This window comes from Rhynchophorus ferrugineus, unplaced genomic scaffold (genome assembly GCF_030347505.1).
Source record: "Rhynchophorus ferrugineus isolate W39M unplaced genomic scaffold, kcgeb_rfMv2 rfM2, whole genome shotgun sequence".
Classification (NCBI taxonomy): domain Eukaryota; kingdom Metazoa; phylum Arthropoda; class Insecta; order Coleoptera; family Curculionidae; genus Rhynchophorus; species Rhynchophorus ferrugineus.
Window position 1 is genome coordinate 71,450,972 of NW_027472581.1, and position 26,004 is coordinate 71,476,975.

The window sequence follows — 26,004 nt, forward strand, 5'->3', positions numbered from 1 at the left end:
CGATAAAGCGTTATTGGTATGAAACGGAAACTAAAATAATGGAGACAGGAACTAAATGTGTATTAGTGTATTATATAACATAACTAGCGAACATCAAAGACCTTCTGCCAGAAAAATGGCTTTTTGTTTGGATGGAATAATTTATTTCGAACAAATCAAATGCAAATACTATAAGATGATCACGTTATTGGTCCAATTATTGATTTTGTTGTTATATGTTTTTATAATCGACATTTGTTTAAAAGATTCTGGAAGAAAAAATACTGGTACCCTGTCGTAGCTCCACCGATTTCGCACGTAGTTTCGATTACGAATCTAAACCATTCACGAACAAACATAAACAAGCAAAAATGTTTTATTAAAATCCGTCCAACCGTTTATGAAGAATTGAGTGACACACATACGAACATAGAATTATATGGATAAAGATACCATATGCTGCCAATGTTATTTATATTATTCGATATTTTACTGCAAATTAACACACACTATATCCCACGAAAGAGCTAAGTCAGAAAATGTCTGCGAGGCCGGATGAATACATTAGTGTTATAGGAATTAAGTTCAGTTTAGCTTGATCTGTCATGTACTATTTTTAATATTACAAATAATATTAAACTAATATATAGTCTATTCAAAGTTATTTTTTACATACGTCATCAAGATGTTTAATGTATTGCCTGCCGCAATTTCTAAATTCGTTTCAGAGTCAGACAATATTTTCCTTCTCATTTTATTCTAGTTAAAAAGAGATATAATGCTGTTTGATAAGTTCGAACGTGAAACCTAACTAGCCTGTTAAAATCGTCCGGTTCTCAAACGTACACAAAATTATTCTAAACATTAGCTATAGTTACTACAGGTCATAAACCGACTAACGATATTTTAGCGCTTTGGTTTTTTTAATATATCTTAAATCGCTGCATTATATATCATATTATTTTGTTTGAAAATTCCGAAAACAATGGATAGTCAGGGTCACAAATTGAGAGAGTACGCAAACTATTTTATCGATATAAACATAACTTAATAAAATTATTTCAGAGAAAACTGTTAGTCTGGAAAGTATACAAAAGAGAGAGTAAAACATCCCTTCATACACTCTTACGGGGCATAGGATTTAAATCAATCAGGAAAATCAATTGTTAAAGAGCCTGGAGGAACCATCAGTTACTACTGTGGACAGTGCACCATATCATAGCATACTTAAAATTCCAACAGTAGCCTCAACAAAGGCTGTAATGAAGGAATGGCTTTCAAAACATGAGTTCAGTTTTAAAGAGACTATGCTAAAAACTGAACTGTTTCAATTTATTACTAGGTAATTATAAACGAAATTCGTTTCTTCGACTTTGTCCCTATCACAGTATGTTGAATCCAATCGACTTGATATGGGGGGTAGCAAATAATTTTTATAATAGACATGTTGGTCGAGAAGGATCATCCATCAAGAATTGTTTGGATTTGTAGAAGGAAGCATTGTTGACCCTAACACCTTCGGTTCAGTCAATCAGAATATAGGTACAACATTCAATTAATATCTGTCCATTTAGGAGGAGTTCAACTACGTCCATATGGTCAGAGTAATTATATAAACAAAGATGTGAACAGCAGATTGATCATACATCATGTTTCCTCAAAATGTTAAAATATTTTTCATACGCCAATATTATAATCATCTTCAATATCACTTTCTCTTGTCAACAGAAAATTACTGCAATAACCTTAAATGAATGATAACGTCCAGTCATGTGAAGAAGAAGAAGTCTATCCCTATCAGGTGAATCTGGAACTTATTGACTAAAAAATATAACGGTATTTTCGAGGTTTGTGGTCAAATAAGCGCACATAATATGAGCTTAAAGCTATGAGTGAGCGGTCCATTTACCGAAGAAGTAAATGGTTAGTTCCGTGCTAGGTTTCGAAGAGAGAGGTTGTGTCCGGTCCTCTGAACCTACCTAGTCTTTCGAGAATTACCGATTATTCCGATTATTATGCTTTTATCGGCACCTTCGCCCAGATATAATAAACATTTGAAAACGCTGAAAAGCGTTTTACAAGCGGGGAAATGGTGTCCTGCACGCCAGAGCCATCACCTCCTCCAGAAAGCTGCCCAAGTCGTCCAACAACCAAAAAATTTGCTGACGATAGCCCTGGCGATGCTCGGTTAATGGGTCTTGGACTTATCGAGTATCTGCAAAAAGAAAATGCAGGGCTTAAAATTGAGGTTTGAGTACTGTTAACCAAGTAAGGAGACGAGCTCTCGGCAAAACGGATGCTGCCAGAAGATGCCCTTGCAACACCCACTCCGGCCCAGCCAGTACATCAACCTCCTGAGACACCAAATCAACTCACATTCCACCTTGGTGGGAAAAAGGAAGAGATGACTCATCACTCCGCTTTAGGAAAGCCAGCTGCCGAAGGCCGGCAACTGCTTCCAAATCTGAACCCAAGCCGATAGACAAGCCGGCCGTTCAATCTACCCAATTGAAAGACAAGGCTAGCGTACAGCCTTCGATTACTAAATTTGCCATCAGACCAGTGCAAAACAAACCGATCACCAGGACGGCCCCACGACTTCCCATCTCCATCAAATGCTTATTTTACAAGACGTTAATTCGGTCCGTACTCCTCTACGGATCTAATGTCTACTTCAAGTTTGTTACACCCAAGCAGTTCAAATGGTTTCAAGTTTTCCAAAATCAGGAGAATCTTAAACGCTCCATGGTTATTACAAATGGTTAGAAATAATCAAATTCATAGGGAAATCAAGCACTTTATATATCAATCATTCCGCAAACAACAACTCAGCTCAAGTTGGGAGCTTAGCACCGCGTCACCGCCAAGCTCCCTCCCTTTTCCAGGCTGAAACGACGTCATCCGTTGCTACAGTCATAACTTTTGCCCCCATACAATGCGTCAGGCATTCAATCGCTTGGTTTTAGGTTAGAACAAAAAAAAAGAAGTAAAGGGAACCACACCAATTAAATGAGATAAATTCCTGTATTTTTTGAGATTGTTTTCGATTTTTTTTTCGATTTTAGTCGATTTCTGATTGATAAAGTTTTGACCTAAAAATAATTTTTAGTGACATTAATGTTACGTTGTTTCTAAAATGCATTCAGTACCTTTGGTACCGTCGTGTTCCAACTTCTCTCAATGATCAATCGTCTTTCTCTTTTTTCGTACTTTTTTAAGCTCGTTTATTTGATATTATTGAGTAATGCCGTTAGTATTCTTAATGAAGAATACCCAAATAAAGCCGGCATGGTAAAATTCACACAATTCAAACAACAAAGTACAAAATATTTGTCATTCATTCGCTATATTGTTTTACTGTCAAAGTATGCCTTTTCTGATATAATTTACTAACAAATGCTCACTTTTTCAGAATAATTTTAAACATACCTTACCTCGAATTATTATTTTATTTGTTTTCTATTGACTTAAAATGAGTTATTTAAGGTTACAGTGTGAGTTTTAGACAGAGACTTGTTTCTCTCCGGACTTGAACATAAAGATACGGCCAAGTTCCTTCGTATCGCTCGCGTTTTGTTAAATTTATCTATTCTAAAAATCCCAAAATATATTTAGGACGAACTAGAGAAATATAACGTTGTTAGCAAACTAAATGTCAGGTGACATTCACCATTCTCGTCAATATAGAAGACAAAAACCAAAAATTAAAAACAAAAATATGTTTGAGGATTCCATCAAGAATGTCTACTTCCCCAACTGTTAAGTAACACGTAAGCAAGCCATTATCTGACAGATTATACTCGCAGGTGACATGTAAACAATTGACAGATGTGCGGTTTAGGTCTGGTTGATATTTTTATATTTTTCCCCAAACTCATTTATTTTTATATGAAAAAGATTCGAGTGTGTATCGAAAAGCTAAACGTATATTTTTCACCAGTTGATTTTCGAATTAACTCGGTCCGCGTAAACTTTTTTCATTATCTTTCAGTCCTTTATTTTCCATCACAAACAAACTATTAACGTAGGCCCATCACGTATTTTTGATATCAGGAGATTTTTGGTATAAGCGACTGTATTATAGGTATTAGATTATCGAAAGAATATATAAAACTGGTTATCTTTTGAAATTAATTTTTCCAAATCACGTTTTGTTAACTTATTTTTATTATTTGGTTGATTTCTTATAAGAACGAATTATGTAGAGGGAGAATTAGTTACTAATTTTATCAGAATTTTTTTATAAATAAATTTATAATAAATATTTGTTGCTTCTAAAACAGATACACATCTACGCGGATTAGATTGGTAAAATGTCCGAATAGTTTCCAACAGAATACTATCTCTTTCTTACACCAATATATTTGTTAATTGCTTCAATTGTATTGGAGATGGAAATATACTCTTTACCCTCTGCTATAAAACTCCTGATATCAGCTCATTTATGTCGAGATTGGGTGATTATTTTGGCTAAAGAAGATGTATTATGATATTCTGATGATCTGATTGCATTACCATATTGGAATATTACAATACTTGACAACAATACGCTAGTCATAGTAACATGATCATTGAGAATGTTGAGATATTCATTCGAGGTAATCCGGTCAGTGATGTGAATGAGAGGACCAGGTGAATTCCATGACAAAGTCGCCGAAATAATAACAGGAGAACTTCTATGGTTGACTATAGGGAGCACGCAGTTTGGAACGTAGGACCCTTTTGAGATTTTCCATATATAAACCCGAATGTTAGGAAATATTGTAAGCGATGATTCATCGGACCATATCTCATTATTCCATTCATCAATTGTCTAGATTTTATGATCGTTGTATCACTTTTATCGCAGCTTAGCGTTGACTTCCGCTATAATGTGTTTCGCAGCCCTTCCACGAATATTAGCTTTATGGTGCTCCGGCTGCACTGTTTTTGTCAAAACATTATTACTTCTATTAGAGTTGCGTTCTGCTGTCATTTTTTCTGCGATATTTTTGTGTTAACTGGACACAATCATTTTTAATATTTCTCGCTCTTCGACAGTTTTGGGTTTCATTCACTATTCCCTTTGATGAAGATGTTTTATCATATTTTGTGTGCGCTGTTATTATCGTGGCCACTGTCGCTCGTAAAATGTTGAATAATTCAGCTGTTTTCGTCACACAAGCTCCTGCTAACCAAGCGCCAACGATTTGCCCTCTTTGAAAGTCTAATTACAGTGGTCGTTCGTTTTAACCAATTTTCCAAACAAAAGTTCAGATGAATGTTTCTTAATTGCTTAATTAAATTATTTGAGAATGATAGCCTCAATATCAATACGTAAGATTGCCAAACGTTGAAGTCAATCAACACGGTTCACCTACAGAAGTCTATAGTTTAGATATCAGCGTCCACGTCTGAAGTATATAATTTCTGTATTGTAATTTTATTTTGGTTGTATTTCGCAGTTCAAAAGTGCAGACCGCTACTAAGTCGCTAAACGATCTCAAGTGGCCATTACTTATTATTATTAAGAGTTGATTAATTACTTAGAACAATGAACATAAACCAAAATTAGTTTCGGTGTAAGATTAATTAATTTTCTTGTTTTTCATTTTTTTGGTACTTATTGTAACCTATCATTTCTTGCGGAAGCTTGCGCCTTTCAATTCCTGGCCATTCTCCGGCTAAAGTGTGAGCATGAAGCAATAAAACCAGCACCGGTTTAAGAAAATATTTGATTAATCTTCTATTTACTGCTTGTTTTTTCTATTTTTGGTATCTATAATTATTTTCTTTTTAATAGGATTTCATTAGCGTGCGAAAAGTGACGTAACGTACTTGGAAGGAACATAATATTTGATAAGTAACATAACATTCTACGCAAAGTAGGTAGAAGATTAACCTATAAATGTAATGGCATTCGTTCACTTAATCAATAATTATTGCCCTTTTCATTTTATTTATTTTCATCCTGTTTCGTTTTTTTTTCTTTCGAAGAGGATAAAATGCAAAACAGGCCAATCGAAAGTTGTTTGAAGTTTTAGCTGACGAATTAATTATATAAGACTGAATACCACTGGCTACCTCTGACTGGACTGCGATCTTTGGGTTCCATTTGAATTAACAGTAGCAAATTATGAATCAAAACTGTTATTATGAATAGAGCAGTTTTTTAATAATAAGCTACAATTGTGGTTGAAGACCCGAACTAAAAGATTCAAAAAGTATTACAAGAGAAGGAAGTATTACGTTCCAGTCGTAGAAAAGAATTGTTCATCATAAGCTGCTCTAGCCAGCCTATGCAACTAATGCAATTGAAACAGACGATTTAAGAGGGAGTGGCCAGAGTTAATCAATAGGAAATACGTTGTCTTCCATCACATCAATGTTAGACTTTTGTGACTTGGTATAGCAAAACTTAATAGTGTAATGGCGGCTTCAAATCAGCTATGTAGAAAACAAGTTCGTTCAGTTTTTTCCAGTTCACTTGGAAGTTAATGATATTATTTATATATAATGATGAACCTCTATATATATATATGATCATCCTGTGGTCGAATTTCGATATGTATTAAACTAATCATGTTTCTCTAATAATAGAGTAAAATGACTTAGCACGTAGGTAATTTAGAAGTGATATGTTACTAAAACTTGTTTTTACAGTACTTTCAATATAAGATAAGAAATGTATTTGACACACTAAATTAATTAAAATAATAAGTGTTGTTTCAATAATCGACAAAGTATTAATAAGTGTGTATTATTATGTCACTGAATATTATAACAAAATATCATAAGTAAGATTGTTTTCAGAATTGTAATTGTGGAAGAGTGTGTGAAATCTAATATTCAGCTGACAGAGACTGACGAATACTAGAAAGGATCGTGGCCAAACAACATAAAACTGCAGCAGCAAAATTGACAACAGAGCTCAACAATCAATTAAGTAATACTGTTCCGATAAAACCAGTACGGCGAAAGTTAACATTCATGTAAGGGCTGCGATTACGAAATCCTTTTTAACGAAGGCCAATGCTAAACCGCGAGAGAAATGGTGCAACGACCTTAAAACATGGAAACCTGATAATTCTGAAAATGTGGAATAATCCAATTAATCATCGTTTACATTGTTTCTTACAAAAGGTTGGGTTTATGCATGCAGATCACTAAAAGAGATCTACAATCATAGAATCGACCTGAAATCATATGTCCTTATGATTTCGGCGGCAATATTGTGATTTTCGTCCTCTTATTCAGATCACTGGTCAGATTACTACGAATGAATATCTCGAAATACTCAATGATGCAGTTCTTACAACGACTAGTATATTGCTGCCAAACATTGTCATATTCCAAGTTGATAATATGCCCATATAGACCATACTCCCAAAAATTTTCTGTTTCGATACGAGGAGCATCAGTATCTTCTCTGACCAGCACAATCGTCAGACCTTAACATAATTGAACCGTTATTGGAAGTTTTAGAGCAATGGATCAGGAGTAGATTTCCATATCCAACATTATTAAAGTAATTGGCGAATGTTTTGGTATAAGTATGGGACAAAATTTTGCAAGAATACGTGAGATGTTAATATCATCTTGCTCATCCTCTGTACTTGTGGAACTAAATTTGAAAAGAAAATTGTTATTCAACATGCTTAAAGATGGCTTAAATCTTGCGAATTATTAACTAAATACGCCTTGTAAATAAAAATAAAAAAGCTTTTTTTACTATAAATCGTAAACGAGCTATTTACTGAGAATGATGCACTAATTTGTATTCTATGTTTCTTTATTTCACTTCCTTTATCTTTGTATTTTACCTACATTCCTCTGTAGTAAATTGTGTGCGTCCCGTTTTTGCCAATGTTCACGTTTAAAGCGTTCTATGCTTAGAGAGAATTTTCGTTTGCAAATTATCACGTATATTTGCAGTGCTTTATCAAAGTCCTGTAGTCGCATTGTCCGCATTTTCGAGGAAAGTAATCTAGGAAACATAAAATTGTATTCACCTACAGCTTTTATTTGAATAGGTGATATGAAACTCTTGCAGCAAATAAAACGAACAGCACGAAAGGATTTAGATAAACATTACAGTATTTTATCAATTTTAATAACATAAATAAAAGTAAATGTTCTCAAGATGAAAATTGGCTGTAAAGTTTATTTGATGTAATGAATATATATTACATGGGTTCTAAAGTATAACAAAAGGCTCTATATATTGTTGATGTTGAACGAATATTTTAAGTGGACTGTATAAATGTTCTTGGAGTGTCGATTAAGATCTCCAAGGTAATCTATTCATTTCTTGTTTTAATATTTTAAAATTGCAATGAACTGTTTAGAGACCGATACGTATTTTGATTATTTATATCATATAATTAGTACGCAGTGGGCTATCTCATCAAATGATCCCCTGACAATATATCCAAATAATATTTTAACTGATCTACATTAATCTATATAGTATATAGATGACTCTTAATTAGATCGAATACTATTATTAGTTTTAGTTTACGCATTTCATTGCACTAGCGGTCCACAGCCGAATATTATCATGTAGTTTAACACAAACATAAGTTGTTTACTATTTGTGAATATATTTTTCTTCTAACTTAAACGCTGATCAAAATATATTCCAAGATGTTTTAGATTCTCTACTTATGGATGTTGATATGATTGCTAGAAGGAACATAACCAAGATTTTAAATTTGAAATAGATTTGGGAAATCTGAAAGTCTTGCTGTCATCGGGCTTTATCGCTGTAGAATTGCTGACTGAATTCGAAAGAAAATGGAATAGTCTTCCTGTTGTTAAATTAGGATTTATAACTAAACTTAACTAAAATACTTTTTCAGGCTGTTCTGTAATTCTTTATTATTTTCGTTATTGTATTTTTTCTGTAGGAGGCCCAACTAATATCATCAGACTCAGTTTATTCCCTTTCTTTTATTTGCCCTTTTTTATTCTTCTTATGTGGTAAAAGTCTAGGCTAATAAGGACTAATTATATTCTGCAGTTTTCCTGATCAAGAGGTAATAAATTGGAAGATCCATTCACCGGTTTCAGGAATTAGCAACATCGCAAAATAAAATTTTAGAGAGCATGCATAATTTTAGTGAGTATGTCTTATTAGTTAGCCCTAGGTATACGGAATATAGAAATAAATTTGTTAAAGAGACCAGACAATATAAAATCAACCTTCATTCAACCTAAAATTGTACCTTCAATTTTGGAGGGTATTTTTCGATTAACCCTATGAGATTAATTAGAAGCGTTTATTAAGCATCTGTCGAGAGGTCACACAGGGGATAGACAAAATAATATGAATACCATGCAATATATAGTATATACAAAGAAGCAGTGAACGTACCGCACCAAGATCTTTAATATATTGCCTGCAGCAATTTGTAAATTCGGTTTAGAATCAGACAATATATTCCTTCTCATTTTATTCCAGTTAAAAAGAGATACAAAGCTGTCTGATACGTTAGAACACATAAACGATTAAGCCTGCAAAGGTCGTTCGGTTGTCAATCCTTCAATCTATTAGTTTTCATAACTGCAGGTTATAAACCGACAAAAGTTACCTTAACGCTTTTCTTGTTTTAAGAAATTTCAAATCGCTGCTTATTATTACCTTAATTGAAAATGTCGAATATTGCAGAAGAATTCCGAAGACAGAGCAGATTGCATCTCTAATCAGTTACTTCGAACAGGAAGGAGATAATGGGGGCCTCCTCTTGCCAGTAAAATTCGATGGAGACACACGGTAAATATTTTTACTGTAATATATTAAGTTGCAATGCTTTTTATTGAAAGTATTTTTAGTGTGTTGCAGCTGCACTGAATATTAGTATGGGCAAGGTCATTAATATATTTCAAAAAATAAATAATATAATCTTGTATTCACCGAAAAGAAATGGTCCTCAAATGAAGTAGATGACGAATTAAGATCAGCTTTATCAGAGATCAAATATATAACATTTAAAAAAACAGTGAGTAGTTATAGATAGCACAGATACATGGTATTGGAGGCATTTAGAACATATCTTCGTACATTGTTAGGTAATATAGTATTTAAGTGGTGTAAAGATAACCCACGGGAGGTCTAATAAAGCTTCGAGACATTGCTTTTAGAAGATTACAATTTTTAAAAGTATATAATAAAATCAAGGAAGACTTATTATTTCAATTTGTGTATTTGGATACTATATGCATTGGTGATATGGATATTTCAAAATGGGACGAGATAATAATAAAGAACGTTAAGACAATAAAAGTTGATGGAAAAAGTAAACTTTGGAATAACAATAGATTAGGTATTATTAGTCGTCGGATTTATTAATTATTCGTTGCAGTTGTATTGTTCTTGTTTTTCTTGAATTGTTGAGTTGGAATTGTTAATAACAAGTTTGGTTTGGATGAACTCGATAAGACACATTGAAGAAGAAATTAACAAAAGATGAAATAGTGAACAAACGTTATATTGATTGGAAATTTACAGCTTAGTTGTTCACTTGAATTAAATTTTCTGAATGTGGTATTATGATTCAATACTTCCAAGACTGGGTGATGAGAGTGGAAACAACTAAAATTGGATATATAATTAATATACGATGACTGTAGGAAGTTGTGTTGTAGAGTGTGAACGGTTTATGTGTATATATGTGCGAATAATTGCTGAGAATTTTACAGAAGCATTACGTGATTAGAATGTGGGATGAGAGGATGAATACTAACAGTTTGCTCGATATTGTAAATGCGTTTGAGAGAAATCAGTAATTCATTTTATCAAGAGTGTATATGGCATACAGGTAGTAGCAGAAGAAATAAAAAAATCAGTGATACTCGACAAGGAAACACACCCTTGAAGTAAAAATTAACTAAGCTTAAAAAATACCTAGAATACTAGAACAAATACTAGACCACCTCAAACAACTCTAATCTATAATCTATTGTGGCTATATAATTAACTGTATTTTAAATTATATGATGATATACGTATTGATGTACTATAATGTTAAAATAAATTATAAATGATAACATTAAATTAAGAGTTGATGACGTATGTTAACTGGTTCTTTGGATATACTATAGTACATCCTGTTGCATGTTGGGAACACACATGTATTGCGCAGTTTGTAGTTCTTGTTGAATATATTTCAGTGTATTATAAGCTTTATTCTGTTATGGTTAAGAACAAACGATCATTGAAATGTGTGATCTTTCAGACTTCGAAAGAGAGCATATCGTTAGTGTTCTGTTAGCGGGAGCGCCTGTGATGAAAACCGACGAATTGTTTAAGATATCACGAGAAACAGTATCTACGTAACCAGTATATACAAAACATGGCAAAATATCATCGGCCAAGAGAAATAGCAGGTATCAACACTAACCTGAGTGTTACTGTCTCAATAAAAATGGTTCTGCGAGAGCTCCACAACACTGACATTGGTGGAGGGGCTATGATTGTGAAACCCTTTATAAAACCTAACGGAAGCCAACGCTAAGCTTCTAAAGAATTAGCGCAACGATCATAGAACTTGAACACTTGATGACTGTTTACATTATTCCCTAAAAACGGCCGGCTTTTTTTACGGTGAAACCCACAAGAGGCCTACGATCGGGACATGCGTGAATCCTACATTCAACAGTTAGGGACGTTCCAATATGATGAGTAACATATTGGTGGCAAACAGTATCATATTCCAAGATACACTTATAAACAAACCCAAAATGGTTCAGACTGGGTTTGACGAGTATCAGAATATCATCATACATCTCCTCTAACCTGCACATTCGCCAGAACTAAAGAAAATTGAAAGATTTATAAGCAGTTTTAGAGCAGAGTGTGTGTAATAGATTTCCTATCCCTAACAACATTGAAGCAGATTATCTGTCAGTTCGATATGTTGATATCGATATGTTTTAAAATATTTTAACCTGGTTTATTTAAATGACTTTTAAATCTGAATGAAACTAAATATATTGCGAAGATAAATTTTCGGATAAATTTTCGGCAACAGGTTCGGGATGAATTACCGATGTCTCCCACGGGAGCGTTCTAAAGGGAGATGAAGCAAATTTGTGACGGAATCTATTCGGCTGTCCCTTCAAGGCTGACAAGGTAACTTTTTGGCTAAATGATAATAAAAGTGCCCGAAGCAGAACCTAAAGACAAATGTTCGGAGCATTAATAACAACAAAACGGAATTCGTTACTCCCAACATCCTGACATTCGCCGCGTAAATCAATCAGCTGTGTGGAAGATTTTAAAGGCACGCAAACAGACCGAGAAATCCACCACAAATTCATCCGAAAGGGCTTTTAGCCGCTTACCGATAATTGAATTCATTCTTTCGTGTTCTTAAAACCCCAACGGACTGGCCAACGTCGTAATCGACAGACCCTAAGCACATGTGAAGCGTTTGATCCACTCGAGAGACAACAAACAATTCTCCCGAGTCCCATTAAAACTAAGACGACAGAGGCGTTTAAAATAGCACGAGAACCGTATGAAAGTGTTTCTCTTTTCGGGTTTTATTTTGTCTGGTGATAGTAGGACTGTATTAAATAGAGAATAATATATTATTCCTTGTTAGGTATTATATGGTTTATTTAAAACTAAATTGAAAAAATTATTGAAACTGTGACTAAAATGGAAAGTGGTATTTCTTAATAACGGTGTTAGTGATTTTCTTGTTCTACTCTTTTTCGCAATTCCGTTATAAGTCAATAACGAAAATGCAACAAACGCATACTACATAAAGGTGTTGTTATTTTGCAAAGCACTGTAAACTTTTACTTTCACTTTGCTGCATTTCGCACTTGCTACAGGGGACAATGTTGCAGGAGAAGGCTCTTCTATAATACCTATTAATCTAGAAAGTTATATTTCTGACTGGTAATTGATCTTCCTCTATGTATATGGTGCAATGTTCAGCTTGGTGCTGATATGATTTCTATCATTTCTCAATAAGGGTTTTAGTGATTTTCTTGTTTTATTCTTATCCCTTCTCCAAGGAACAAGAATGTAAATAATATGTGTTATCCCGCCAATATTAGAGAACCTTATTGATAGCTCCTTAGTGTAACTGCCCTTGGTGCTATTTTATATGTCTTATTAGCACTAGCAATTAACATATTGACGCTAACTTCAATTTTCTTTGATTGCTAATAGCTGGCGTTTACAGCTCGACCTCTCGAATGTGAATGTTTCATACTATGTTCTTTAGCTGCACCGTAACTTGGTGGGCATACAACTTCATATTTTCCAAAAGACTCACCCCACCAATGGATTTAGAAATGTTCCGAGTAAATACGCATAAACGTGAGACATCTTTTCCATGAAATAACCAAGATTAAAGGGTAAAAAGGGTACACTATGCGCTAAATATATATTTACAAACGTGACTAATAAGGACTGTTGGTCCATTAAAAACTCTCTAACAAAGAGCGGCTGGACGTAGAAATAAAATTTCAACAAGCTGTGTGTGAGATGTTAAAGAAATATGGTATTGATTTAAATAAGTTATAATATGTCATATAAAATGATTTTTTCCACGACAGTACTTTACAACGTCAGTTTAATAGCTGCCATAGTCTTGGCTTCGAGACTGTAATATACGAAAAGAAAAACCCACCAAGCAAGATCAGTACCTAGGCTGCGTAAAACGGATGGTTTCTAAGTTAGACAGTTGCCAGTCAGTAAGCTGAAAAATTCAAGACATTATCCATATACATATTTGTTATATATCTGATGTGATACTTTTACAATATGGTTTCATCTAGATTTTCTCTAGATAATATATCTTGGATATAGTGACGCGCCAAACATCGTGTGCGCTATCGTGCGAAATACTGATAATCGCCTTTACTGTGCCTGTTAAAGATGTAGGAAAGATAAATTAGCAAAATTATTAATTATGCTTGTAAAATTCTAATAATCATTTTCCAAAATACCGCTTTTATAATATCTGCATTTTTATAGCTTTACGGCGATATTTTGGGTTTCTCCAGTATATTGACGGCAGTATGTGATCATATTTTGATGCCGTTACCTAGTCCCTGTCTTATTTGGGATACTGAAAAACGTTTATAATTGAAAAACCATTTGGCTAGAAGAGATGGTGAGTGGCAAATGCAGTATACAAATATAGTATGCCACTTTTAATAGGTTAAACTGAGGTATTATACTTCTTATTCACTTCTTTCACTCTTTGCGATAATTCATGAGGTCAGGGTCGAGAAGTCTAGATAGAAAGAGGCATATGAAGGATCGCCCTAGTCCACTTAAATTGTAATTAGTATGAATAAAGTAAATAGTGCAAGGTAAAGTGTTTTATTAATTCGCAAGAAAGTCTGCTTGAAATCGTCAGCTGTGAGCAACCAGGGCGCAAAATAAATTGCAACAACAGAGAAATAAAAAGGCTCCAACGGCAGTTCGCTATGAGAGCTATCGAAGAAGTATTCCAACGACGAAGAGGACTAGCTAGTTAGTTTAGTTTTTCATTAACAGTGCAAGTACGATTACGTTAAATATTAACGTCCGTTAAGTTTTCGTCCATGTCAGTCATTTAAATTTTCGCATGATTTGAGGAAAGATTATAATTTGATGATCGTTAAACTTTTAAATATAGTGTAGTGTTAATAGTGTTAAATTTGTAAAACGTGTTTTCCAAATTGTTAAAAACAAAAGGTTAAATCAGATATATTTAGATTGACCACTTTTAGATATAGACATATTTGATATAAAAAGACCGAAACATATAAGATAATATATAAAAATATAAATATAAATCTAAGATTATAGAAATGGCACTTTTCTAGTTTTACTTTTGATAAATCTTTCATTAATCGATGAAGCAGTAATATTTAACACTGCAAAGAAAAAAATCACTTCGGGATTTTTAATTGGTTAATTTTCAATTTTATAGGAAAATTGTTTTTTTATTTCTCGTGATTTTTTTGAATTTTCGTATATATTTTTAAGCAAGGTACTAATTCTTTAGTATCTACGAGCATGTTACTAGACCGTTTATTTTTTATTTGAAAAGGTTTTCAGATTGTTAAAATTTTCCAAATTATTAAAAAACAAAAGGTTAAATCAAATATATTTAGATTGAACACTTTTAGATATAGACACATTTGATAGAAAAAGACGGAAATACGGACGGTTTTACTTTTGACAAATTCGTTAATAAAATTTTAGAAAAATTTAACATCAGAATGTATTATTTGCTCAAATCTTTCATTAACATATGAAGCCGTAATATTTAGCACTGCAAATAAAAAAAATCACTTCCGGATTTTTAATTGGTTAATGTTCAATTTCGTTGGAATTTTTTTTTACTTTTCGTGATTTTTCTGAATTTTCGCATATATTTTTAAACAAGGTGCTAATTCTTTAGTATCTACGACTATTGAACTGGTTATTTTTTCAGTTGAAATGGTATTCAGATTGTTAAAATGTTCGTTTTTTATCCAGAGAAATAGAAAAATGTTATCAATAGTGGTTGTTCCAGTAAAAATTTCGCAAGGAGCATCGTGACTTTCATCCAACTGGAATCTTAGAGGGGTAACTGCATTAATTATGCTAAATCATCTGACATTCGACATATATTTTAAATTTGAAGTATTACTTTTCAAATCATATCACGGATTGGTCGAGGTAGACAAAATCTGTTGAACATGCGAGAAAAAAATTATAAATAAAATATAAAACGTTTAAATAAACCCATGTAAGTTTAAACCTAAAAACCTGAGGTAGACGAAAAGCACAATTTCATCACCGGCCAGTATTGGTAGATCGCACATGATACAATTTCACCACTAATATTGATAAATAATCTTTGTTTTTATGTAAATTTGTTATAATAAAGTATCAAAAAATGTTCAAATTTAACTTGACGACTCCTTTTACGGTTTGATGATGTCCATTAAACAGATCTGATGGCGTTAAACTTTTTAGTGTATACACTTCACTATCTTATGTAGTGCATATTGGATGTACGCCATCACCCTTTAGAAGTACTTATCACAAGCACTTTGAATTATGCTCCTTATGGGATTTAAAAGGATTTCACGCTGAATGACTTTGAATGATGGCTATACTATATTTGACTTGCTATGAGCATCCCATAGTTACACACATATAATAAAATAAGATTAAGTATTAATTTGTAAAACGATTTCTTTTATCGTATGGTATCTTGTATTTTAGTAATACGAGATCACACTTGATATAGTATGAGATCAATTTGTTTTCGTATAGCAAGTATGTACTTCTTCCAAGTTATGCGTCCATCTACATTCATTTCAAGATATCTAGCATCTTCTGCCTGGTGCTCTATCCAGAGAACCCAAAAAAACTTTATTCCGAAATAGTTGCATTGTGTGGATATTACATCTCGCAGAACATCCCCATAATTGAATTCCTTTTAGGTTTTAGTATTTTCTTGTACAGCAGCAATTTTTTATGTCTGGATAATTTGGATATTTGTATTTTCGTTCGAGTTCTTTTATATCATTTTTGATATGCTCCTTGCAATGAAGTTTTATATCAAGATTCATACAAAGAAGCTTGGCATTTTTACTGTATAGGAAAATAGTATTATTTACAATTATTAGTATATTTTTTTATTAATTACATCTTACATTAGATATGCTTAGTACAATCTTAATTTACAAACTAATTTTTTACTACTGTTCTGATGTTCGTGTATTAATACACAAGCAAGGCGAGTACGGAATTAATACATCAGTATGTATTTTCCAAATTAAAATAAAGCTAGTCTACTTAAGCTAAAGTTATGAATATACTTATATACTAAACAAGTTCGTGTGGTTTGGTTCGCTTTTTTTCAATTTTTTTAAGGCCAAAACTTAGATCACTTCGTGTATCCATTCAGAAACATATTTATTTTAGTAACTTTCCAAATACATTGAAATTAATATCATAAAGAGAATAAAACTAATGTTGAGTAAAACCAGAATTAAAATATATGATCCAAAAGAACAATTAAAGTACAATTAATTACTTACAGTGATGTTGGTTATTTGTTATTAATTAGTTTTCTATAAATATTTTTATTTATGTTATTGTACTTTGTTTCCCATTTTGAACAATTATAAGCCTGTGAGGATACATGGTTATTTATATATGTAGATAAGAGATTAGCAGAACTGTCAGTTATTATTATTGTATTTGTTATTTATTCCATTACACGCGCGAATATATTAATAATTTAGCTCGAACTATATCCACAAATATATTCAAATTATGGTCATAATTCATAAAACCAAAAGCAACTATAATTTGAGACGCGCTTGGACCGATTATATTCATTTTAACAGAAGGGAGTTAAGATAAAAATGTTTTATTTATATAGTATTTGTATAATATTTATTGTTTTTAGATAGGTACATTTAATATTTTACGCATCTATTAGTTTAATACTTTAGATATACTGGTTCAATCTATACAGTATAATTATATAGAGTTAGTTATTGTTTTCCATGGAAGCAATTTTATATTTGATGAATTTTGGTTTTGTGTTGTGACGTTGTTTCTGACAGCGCAAATGAATGTATTGAAATTTAGCCTTGTAACGGCCGAGATTCCATTTATAAATGTTAATCAGCGTGTGCTTTGTTTATTAAATAATATATAGTCTATTAAAATTATTATTGAGGTTTGTTAATAATAATAGTAATAATTGAATGTGCCTAATATATGGTCTATACAAAACAGTAATGACGCCCTTCATCAATATGTGCCTGTCGAAAACTGTAAATGCGTTTTACACTCAGACAATATTTACTTTTTCATTTTTTTTTGTATTTAAAAAGAGAGAAGATGTTGTTTGACAAGTTCGAACATGTAACCCAACGAGCATTCAAAAGTCTTCCGTTAGTCAAACGTCTGCAAAATTTTTCAAAATATTCTAATAACGGATTATAAACCGGCAAACGTTGTTTTTGTATGTATTTTGGGATGCGCATGTAATAATTTTCATTGACTACCTTGAAACAGAAGGACCATCAACAGCGACTATTATATAGCGTTATTGAACCGTTTGTAAGTAAGTGAAAAGGATGGCAACAATCCATGGATTTGGCTTCAAATTGCTTCCTCATTCACCGTATTCTCCAGATTTGATCCTCAGCGACTATTTTCTGTTCTTAGATCTGAAAAGAATGCTCGCTGGGAAGAAGTTTTCGTCGAATGAAGAGGTGATCGCCGAAACTGAGGCCTATTTTGAAGCAAAGGACAAATCGTACTACAAAAATAGTATCGAAAAGTTGGAGGGTCGCTATAATCACTGAATCACCGTGGAAGGAAATTATGTTGAATAAAAAAAACTATTTTAGCCAAAAAAATGTGGTTTACTATGGTAGGCCAGCGACTTTTCAATTGAGCTGTTATTTGAGTTGTTGGGTGCTTTGAATGGCTTAGCTGGCGTTATTTTTGATACAGCTAAGATAAAGAATTTTACAGAAGAGCTATAAAAGTTAGGTGACTGAATGTATCTCATTTGAAGGAGGTATTATTATTGATAATTAATATTGTTAATAATATTACTTGGAACAAAGTAATTTTACTATTTCGTGGTTTCACAAATTATAATTAACGTTTATATAAGGTGTAAAACAATTTATTCTCTAATTCATTAATTTTAAAGAATTTACAAAAGATTGTGTCACCGTGTATTAAATAGTATCGGGCGATTTTGTAACCAACTTCATATTGAAACCACACTGACAGGTTTCCCTTCTTAGTATGTATCATTTCGTCAAAGTGTGAAACATTTTTTTCAGTGCTTTGAAAATGTATGAATTTTTATTGTATATTTTACTATTGTGTGAACCTAATGATAATTAATTTTTGTATAAGATGTAAAACAATTCATTCTCGGTATGTTGTTATCGGCTTAATAAATAAATATAAGGGCTATACATTAATTAGAAAGGATTAGCAACAGATGTGTTAATGTGTATTAAATATTATCGGATGCTTTTGTAAAGTTACAGCTATTGATGGATAATACTTTGAATAAAATACATTGTGCGGATTTTTCACAAAAAGCTCCAAATTAGAAAAAAATCCTTTAAAACTTATTTTTTCGGGCTAATAACATCTGCGCTTATAAAAATCAATATACTACCCCTCGATAATGACATATTCAGTCCAGCGCCATTTTAATTTTTTATACACCTTAAGTTATTCAGTTAGCTTTTTTGAATCTACATATCTCCTTTGGAGGTATCTCTTGAGGTCTAAAACTTTACAAAAGCATAACAATTCGTTCATTTAAAACACTAGTTTCACAACTTATGACACGGTGCATTGCCTTGGTAAAACTTTGTTTTAGTAAAGCACTTTGTTTTTTGTGTTTGAGGACTTGTGATCAAGTAATTGATCCGAATTTCCCTTATTATTTTGTATCAACAGGTAAAAATCATGTTTAATTCTGTTATATATCTTCAAATAACTTTCTGAATTGCGAGAGCATTTTTGTTTATTTAGGAAACAAGGAGAAATAATTTTATTAAAGATGTATTGAAAAGAGACTAGTGTGCTGTGTGAAGAGTGCTAGACTGGATATGTCTCTCTAGAAGGAGAGTATCTTGATGACTATAGTGGAACTTTGGCTAAAAGTTGTTGATAATAATAGTTATGCCATAAGAATAAGAAATTTATTAATATTTAAATAATGTTATTAAAACTTACAACAATATTACACATAGATACATACGAGATAATTATATAATTAATTTATTAAATAATACGAAATCTTGACTACTTACGTGACTAGAAAGATGCCCCTCATGTATTCTTTCATATCGTCTGCAAGGTTTACGATACAGATGCTGACACCCTCCAGTTCGGGCGATTTGAAGTACGTCTGGAAATAAAGGAAAAAGGAGACAATATATCGTTTCCGTTTGTATGTTTATTATGGTCGATTTACAGCGGAAGCGTCATTGAAATTCCGACAGCGAGTCGGCAACCGAATTTCGTCTCGTTTGCCAGTCACCATGTGAGACGATAAACTTGCATAATGTAATTTCGGCGTATTTTTCAAATTCGACTTGTAAATCCTTCATTAGATTATCCATATTTTATTATAGTCTCTGTATTTCATTGTATTCCTATATTTTATTGGTATCTATATTTTATTGAAATATGATAAAATAAAATGTAGGGTTTAGTATTGCTTTTATTTTGTTTGAATGTTTGAAATTCAATTAGAAAATTGGAGCTTTCGAAAAACAATAAAGCAGCTTCGATAAAATATTATTTTTATAGGAGGCCAACTTGAATTATTACTGCATATACTATGCGGATATACTTGATCGTCAACATTAAAACTAAACCTTCAACACAGTTATTTTGGTTGCGTTTCACATTATTATTCTGGACTTATCCGTATCATGATGAAATATAAATTTAACTAAGGTTCAGAAAACGAAGGAAACAAAGTAAAATTTATGTTAGATATTGTATATATCAATATCATGCTACATGTTATTGAGATATTTCTTTTTCATTTACTTTTTTCACATCATCAATACGCTCTAAATGTTTCTTGCATGCCTGGCAATCTTCCATTCTAATGTTATTTGTTAGTTTTCAACCCATAGTATTATGTACTTGTATTTATGAACTGTAGTGCATATTCTAGACATGAACAATAGTGCCTACAACAGTATCAGTACTCATCCCACATTCCTATTAAACTTACATGCTTCCGCCTAATATTTTTAATAATCACTAGGAACAATGACACTAATATCGATTTTTAAAATACTCTATGGAAGAGTGTTAGATAACTAGTTAACAGGTTTGTAAATACATAAACATATAATTAGTATTAGCCAATTATATAGCACATTTTGTTTATTTTCCCTGTAGTATAGGATTTTATAATTAAACTTAATTATTTTGACAGACACAGATATCTTTACAATGGTTACTGCATTCACTAATATTGCAACAAAAGTATATTCGAGTAATCATCACCATAACTAGACATTCAGATACCCACAGTCCACCAAGAAATCAAAAGAATTGCAAGGGGGCATGAGAAATAACTCAAGAAATATTGCAACTTTGGATACCACCAGAACAGGACACAGAATCAAACCATCTGATCTTGTGTAGTGTTATGTAGTGAGGTGCACAAATAAAAAATTCAGCAGTGATATGTATAAACATTATTTCACCAAAACTATTTTGTTTTATTCAATATAATTCCCTCCAAGGGTGATGACACTGATTATAGCGACCCTCCAACTTTTCGATACCATTTTTGTAGCACGATTTGTCCTTTGCTTCAAAATAGGCCTCAGTTTCGTCGATTACCTCTTCATTTGACGAAACTTTTTTCCCAGCGAACATTATTTTGAGATCTGAGAACAGGAAATAGTCGCTGGGGGCCAGATATGGAGAATACGGTGGATGAAGAAGCAATTCGAAGCCCAATTCATGGATTCTTGACACGGTGCATTGGTGAAGCAGCACTTTCTTTTTCTTCAAATACAGCCATTTTTCGGCGATTACGTTCTTCAAACGGGCTAATAACGCTATATAATAGTCGCTGTTGATGATCCTTCCTTTTTCAAGGTAGTCAATGAAAATTATTCCATGCGGATCCCAAAATACAGACGCCATAAACTTGCCAGTCGATTGTTGCGTTTTTCCACGCTTTGAAGCGGGTTTATCGTGTGCAGTCCACTCGGATGACTCTCGATTGGACTTCGGAGTGAAATGATGGAGCCATCCGTCACATACCGATGCAAAAACTTGGGTTTATTACACCTGATCATCTTCAAATACTGCTCCGAATCATCAACCCGATGTTTTTGGTCGAAGGTAAGCTCGCGCGGCACCCACTTTATACAGAGCTTTCTCCTACCCAAATATTCGTGAATGATATGATGGACACGTTCAGTTGATATCTTTAGAGTGTCTGCTATGTTATTCAATTTCAATTTACAGTCATTCAAAATCATTTTGTGGATTTTTTCATCATCATTTTCAAATCATTTCAAAATCATTTTGACAGCTGTAAAATTTATACACGCGTCTTTTTAGAGTTTTTCCTTTTCATCCATTTTATCACAATAACAACAGTTATTTCACTCAAAAGGCCATAATTCGCAAACTAATGATTCGATATCTGTCAAGTTTATATACGCATCTTTTGAGGGTTAGCGCTAACTAAAACACATATGTATTTAATTCTAGTAGTATCATCTATGTGTCAGACCGGGAACTTTTCAATTGACCTGTTATAAAATGGCTTCGGATCGGAAGCCATCTGATCATCAAAATATCCTCATCAGACCTGACAAAACTTGACTTTTTGTGATTTATTTAAAAGATGGTCTTCTGAAAAATATTTTACACTTTCGGAATATAATTATTTAAAAGGTTCGTTCTAGTTAATAAGTTTAGTTGCATGTGAAAAATCTAAATGAAAAAGCAATTGCAGATCGATACATTATCGCATTCCTTGCTCCTTACAGGAGCGGCTTTAATGCGTTTTAGAATCTATGGTGTAGCTGGTCTCGGAGAACCATCGATTCTAAAAGATAATCGATAATTTCGAGCTCTAGCTATTATTTTGGATTAACAGTGAATGACGCACATTACTTTAAGTTGACAGAACTGACTTTAATACTGAGGTTTATCGACAAAAAATATGGGTAAAAATAGTTTCAGAAATATCAGGCAAAAGATAAAAACAAGTTATTTTATTCAATACACGATAATATTGGAGATATGTAAATAATATACTATTACCATTCTTTTGGCGACTTGGTGATTTATGAGTATCAGTATACATGAATTCAATATGGCTTAGCTGAGACAAATTTCTACTTATTAATTTATGAATAAGAATTATCGAAAATGAGTAGATGATATATTCTCAAAATATATATAAAATTATATATTGAAACTAATTTGAGTACCAATTTATACAATAAATATTCTTTAATAAATAATAAATGCCTGTTTCTAACGTATTATTAAAAATAGTGCCTCTATAACTGTTTTATTTTCTTTATATGTTATATGAAATCTTATTTACACAGTGTTTCTATCTTAAAATCAACAATTTTATTTTCATTTCTGTCCGACTTCAAATTTCTAGAAACTTTATATAATTAGAATGTATTTTTATTTATGCAGACATAACGTTGAGATCGATATTCATTAATTAGTCTGAGATAAGTTAATTGCTTATATAGGAAAAGGTAACAACCTAGAATATAATGTAATTACTATAGTTTTTAAGTTAAATAAGTTTATAATGTTTATATGTTAATAATATATATATCCTATCCACTTTTTGCTACTAGGAATCAATTACTAAGGGGGTGTTTCCAAATTTAGACGTAAATTTATATACTGGGTTTTGTCAACTAACAAAACAAGCTGTGTGTTATCTGATGGTATGAAACTGGAGTATGTAGAAATGAAAAATGCAGTTCTATACGGAACCACATTTTTATTGTTGAACAAAATTTCAAACATTTAAAATTCAATGTTTGCCGGTTGGAATATTGACCGAACAAATTTTTTTCACAGCTAAATATTCATGTAATTTATTTTAGATGCTCATCGTACTAATACGCAAGGATAACATGAGTTAATTCACTTTCCTAATGGAGCAAAATTCTCAAGTCCCTATAAACAGCATAAGTTGTGCTCAAATAACAAAAAGTTTTGAAGAAGGTTATGATTAAGAAGGTTAAACTTTTAACTGATAACGTTAGATAAAGCTTAGTAGAAATTAGCATTGTCAAGACTTATAATGTAAATAGCAACCCTCTTATCAGATAATATTACATGTTATTCATATCTTAACATAATACGATAATATCTTTTCACCATTTAAAAAAAAATTCATTTTAACTATATTATTTCCCCATTACTTTATTTACCTATTTTAGCTACGTTAGTTTTTAGGCGATTAATTTCTTAAACTGAAAAAAAAAACAGCTCTGATAACATCTACCCTAAAGTCCATTCTATTAATTAAATTTAGAACTGTTTGGAATATTAGAAAAAACGTTAGTATACATGTGTCCCCAGACAGCGTACTTTGAAGGTGACGAGATAAAGAACTTGTCGTATTTGGAAGGTTTGAAATTTTTTAGCCCGAGTAATTTTTGTCCAAAAGTATAACTAAAATCGGGCTTAAATATCTTACATAATATCAAGCGTTGACGTTGAGTGATCTTAAACAAAGTAATATAAAGCCAATGTTACACAATTTGTGATTTTTATGAAGGTCTATTGAAACTATGTGGCGTTTCAGACAGTCCCTGAGGCCATAAAGTAGCAAATAAAACTGATATATTTTCATTTTTCCGCACAAGATAGCAGCCTTCGCCTCTATAATTTGATTTTCGATGGTTTAAAAATATGTCATTTCGTAGCGTTTTCAAGGTATTCTCTTGTGTGTAACCAAAAGACTGCAATATGTTACCTAGAATTTTGCTATTTAATGCAATTTGAAAGTAAACGCGGTTTTTTAAATAACTGCTATATTTTTATTAGATTGTTTAATGAAAATATTGCTTTATATCGTATTTCTTTTTACATATTGCTATTTTATATTTATACATAATTATCCATGTTATATAATATAAAAAAATTGATATAAACAATATATAATATTATGTATATTAATGAAAATTAAAATAAAAATTTGAGTAAATTGTTCTCAAATTCAAAATTTACCCTATTTGATTATTCTATGATTTTATTTGACTATTCAGTATTTATCATTGAAATCATTGATATGAAAATGTGGTTATCAGTTTATAATTGAGTGAAAATATATGATTCGTTAAGATATTCGATTATTTTCAAATAATACAAATATATATCTGGCATTTGAAAAAAGCTTTATGTAAACCTAGAAGGCAATAGTTTAAAACATTTATATAATGGTAATCAAAATGAAAATAAATCGAAATAAATATATAATTAAAGTTTTTTTTATATTAAGCGGAATATTAGGTATATTTAACTTATATGATACAATATATATTAACAAAATGGTTTTCGGCTGATGTCACTTCAAGTTCTGGGAATGGTTGTTTTGCGGTCGACAGAGACCTTGGGTTACGACTGGGATTGTCGTAGTTTGTTTACTATCGGGGTTTGTGGACGGGTAGGGATTTATCAAGATATTGTCGTGTTTTTAGGTTCCTAAGGAGAACCTCACACTGAGCATGTTTATGAAATTTTTCACAAAGGGGATGCCTGATTCGAGGTGTGTATTGACGTTAGTCATAAATCATGGGGCTCTCAGTAACGCACGGACTTTTTCGGATTGGAACACTTGTAATAGTTCAAGTTGTCTCTCTGAGATATACCTGTACCATACTTGTGCTCCATTGAGGCAGATTGGATGGACTAGCATTTTATACAGCGTCGCTTTCTGTGGAATTGGAATTAAGTTTGCTTTTTATACAGAGTAGTGGAAATGGTAGGCTGTACAAGCCATTTCCTTTGCAAATGGCGAGTTGAATTTGGGCTGACCATTGAAATCTGCGGTCGAACTGAAGACCGAGGTATGAAACTTTCTGGAGCCATGAAATAGGGACTTTATCGATTTGGAGGCGACAGGCGCGGAGCTCATTCTTGCGGTGGAACAGAATAGCCTGAGTTTTTCTCGGGTTTATCTGTACCCGCCAGAATTGTTGTCAGTTGTACTTGAAGTCTGTTGCGAATAGCATCGGGACAATAAACGGTTGTGAAGAAAGCGGTATCGTTTGCGTAAAATGCATTGTGGGAAAGTTTGTAGAGCGGGAAATCAGCCATATAAAGGTTGAATAGTGCTGGGGCTAGTGGAGAAACTAGCTCCTGGACTCTTGCAAAAATTTGTTTACGAGAGGAGACTGCGTCACCGATCCTCACTTAACAGGACCTACCGTCCAAGTATGAATCTATCAGGGATATTAGGTCATTCGGTAGACCTAGCTGTTTTGCTTTAAATATTAGAATATGGTGCCATT

At 32.4% G+C, this 26,004-nt stretch overlaps 1 protein-coding gene across 2 annotated transcripts in view; it reads right to left on the reverse strand.

Moving 5' to 3' along the window:
* The window catches only part of LOC143190354 (orexin receptor type 2), a 419,319-nt gene that overhangs the window by 106,940 nt on the left and 286,375 nt on the right, over positions 1-26,004 (reverse strand). For both annotated transcript variants that reach the window (XR_013004215.1, XM_076394586.1), the window contains exon 3: positions 19,774-19,871. Coding sequence is in view for 1 of the 2 variants with exons in the window: in XM_076394586.1 (XP_076250701.1) it covers positions 19,774-19,871 (98 nt within the window). In the remaining variant the exon portion in view is untranslated. The remainder of the gene's footprint in view (positions 1-19,773; positions 19,872-26,004) is intronic.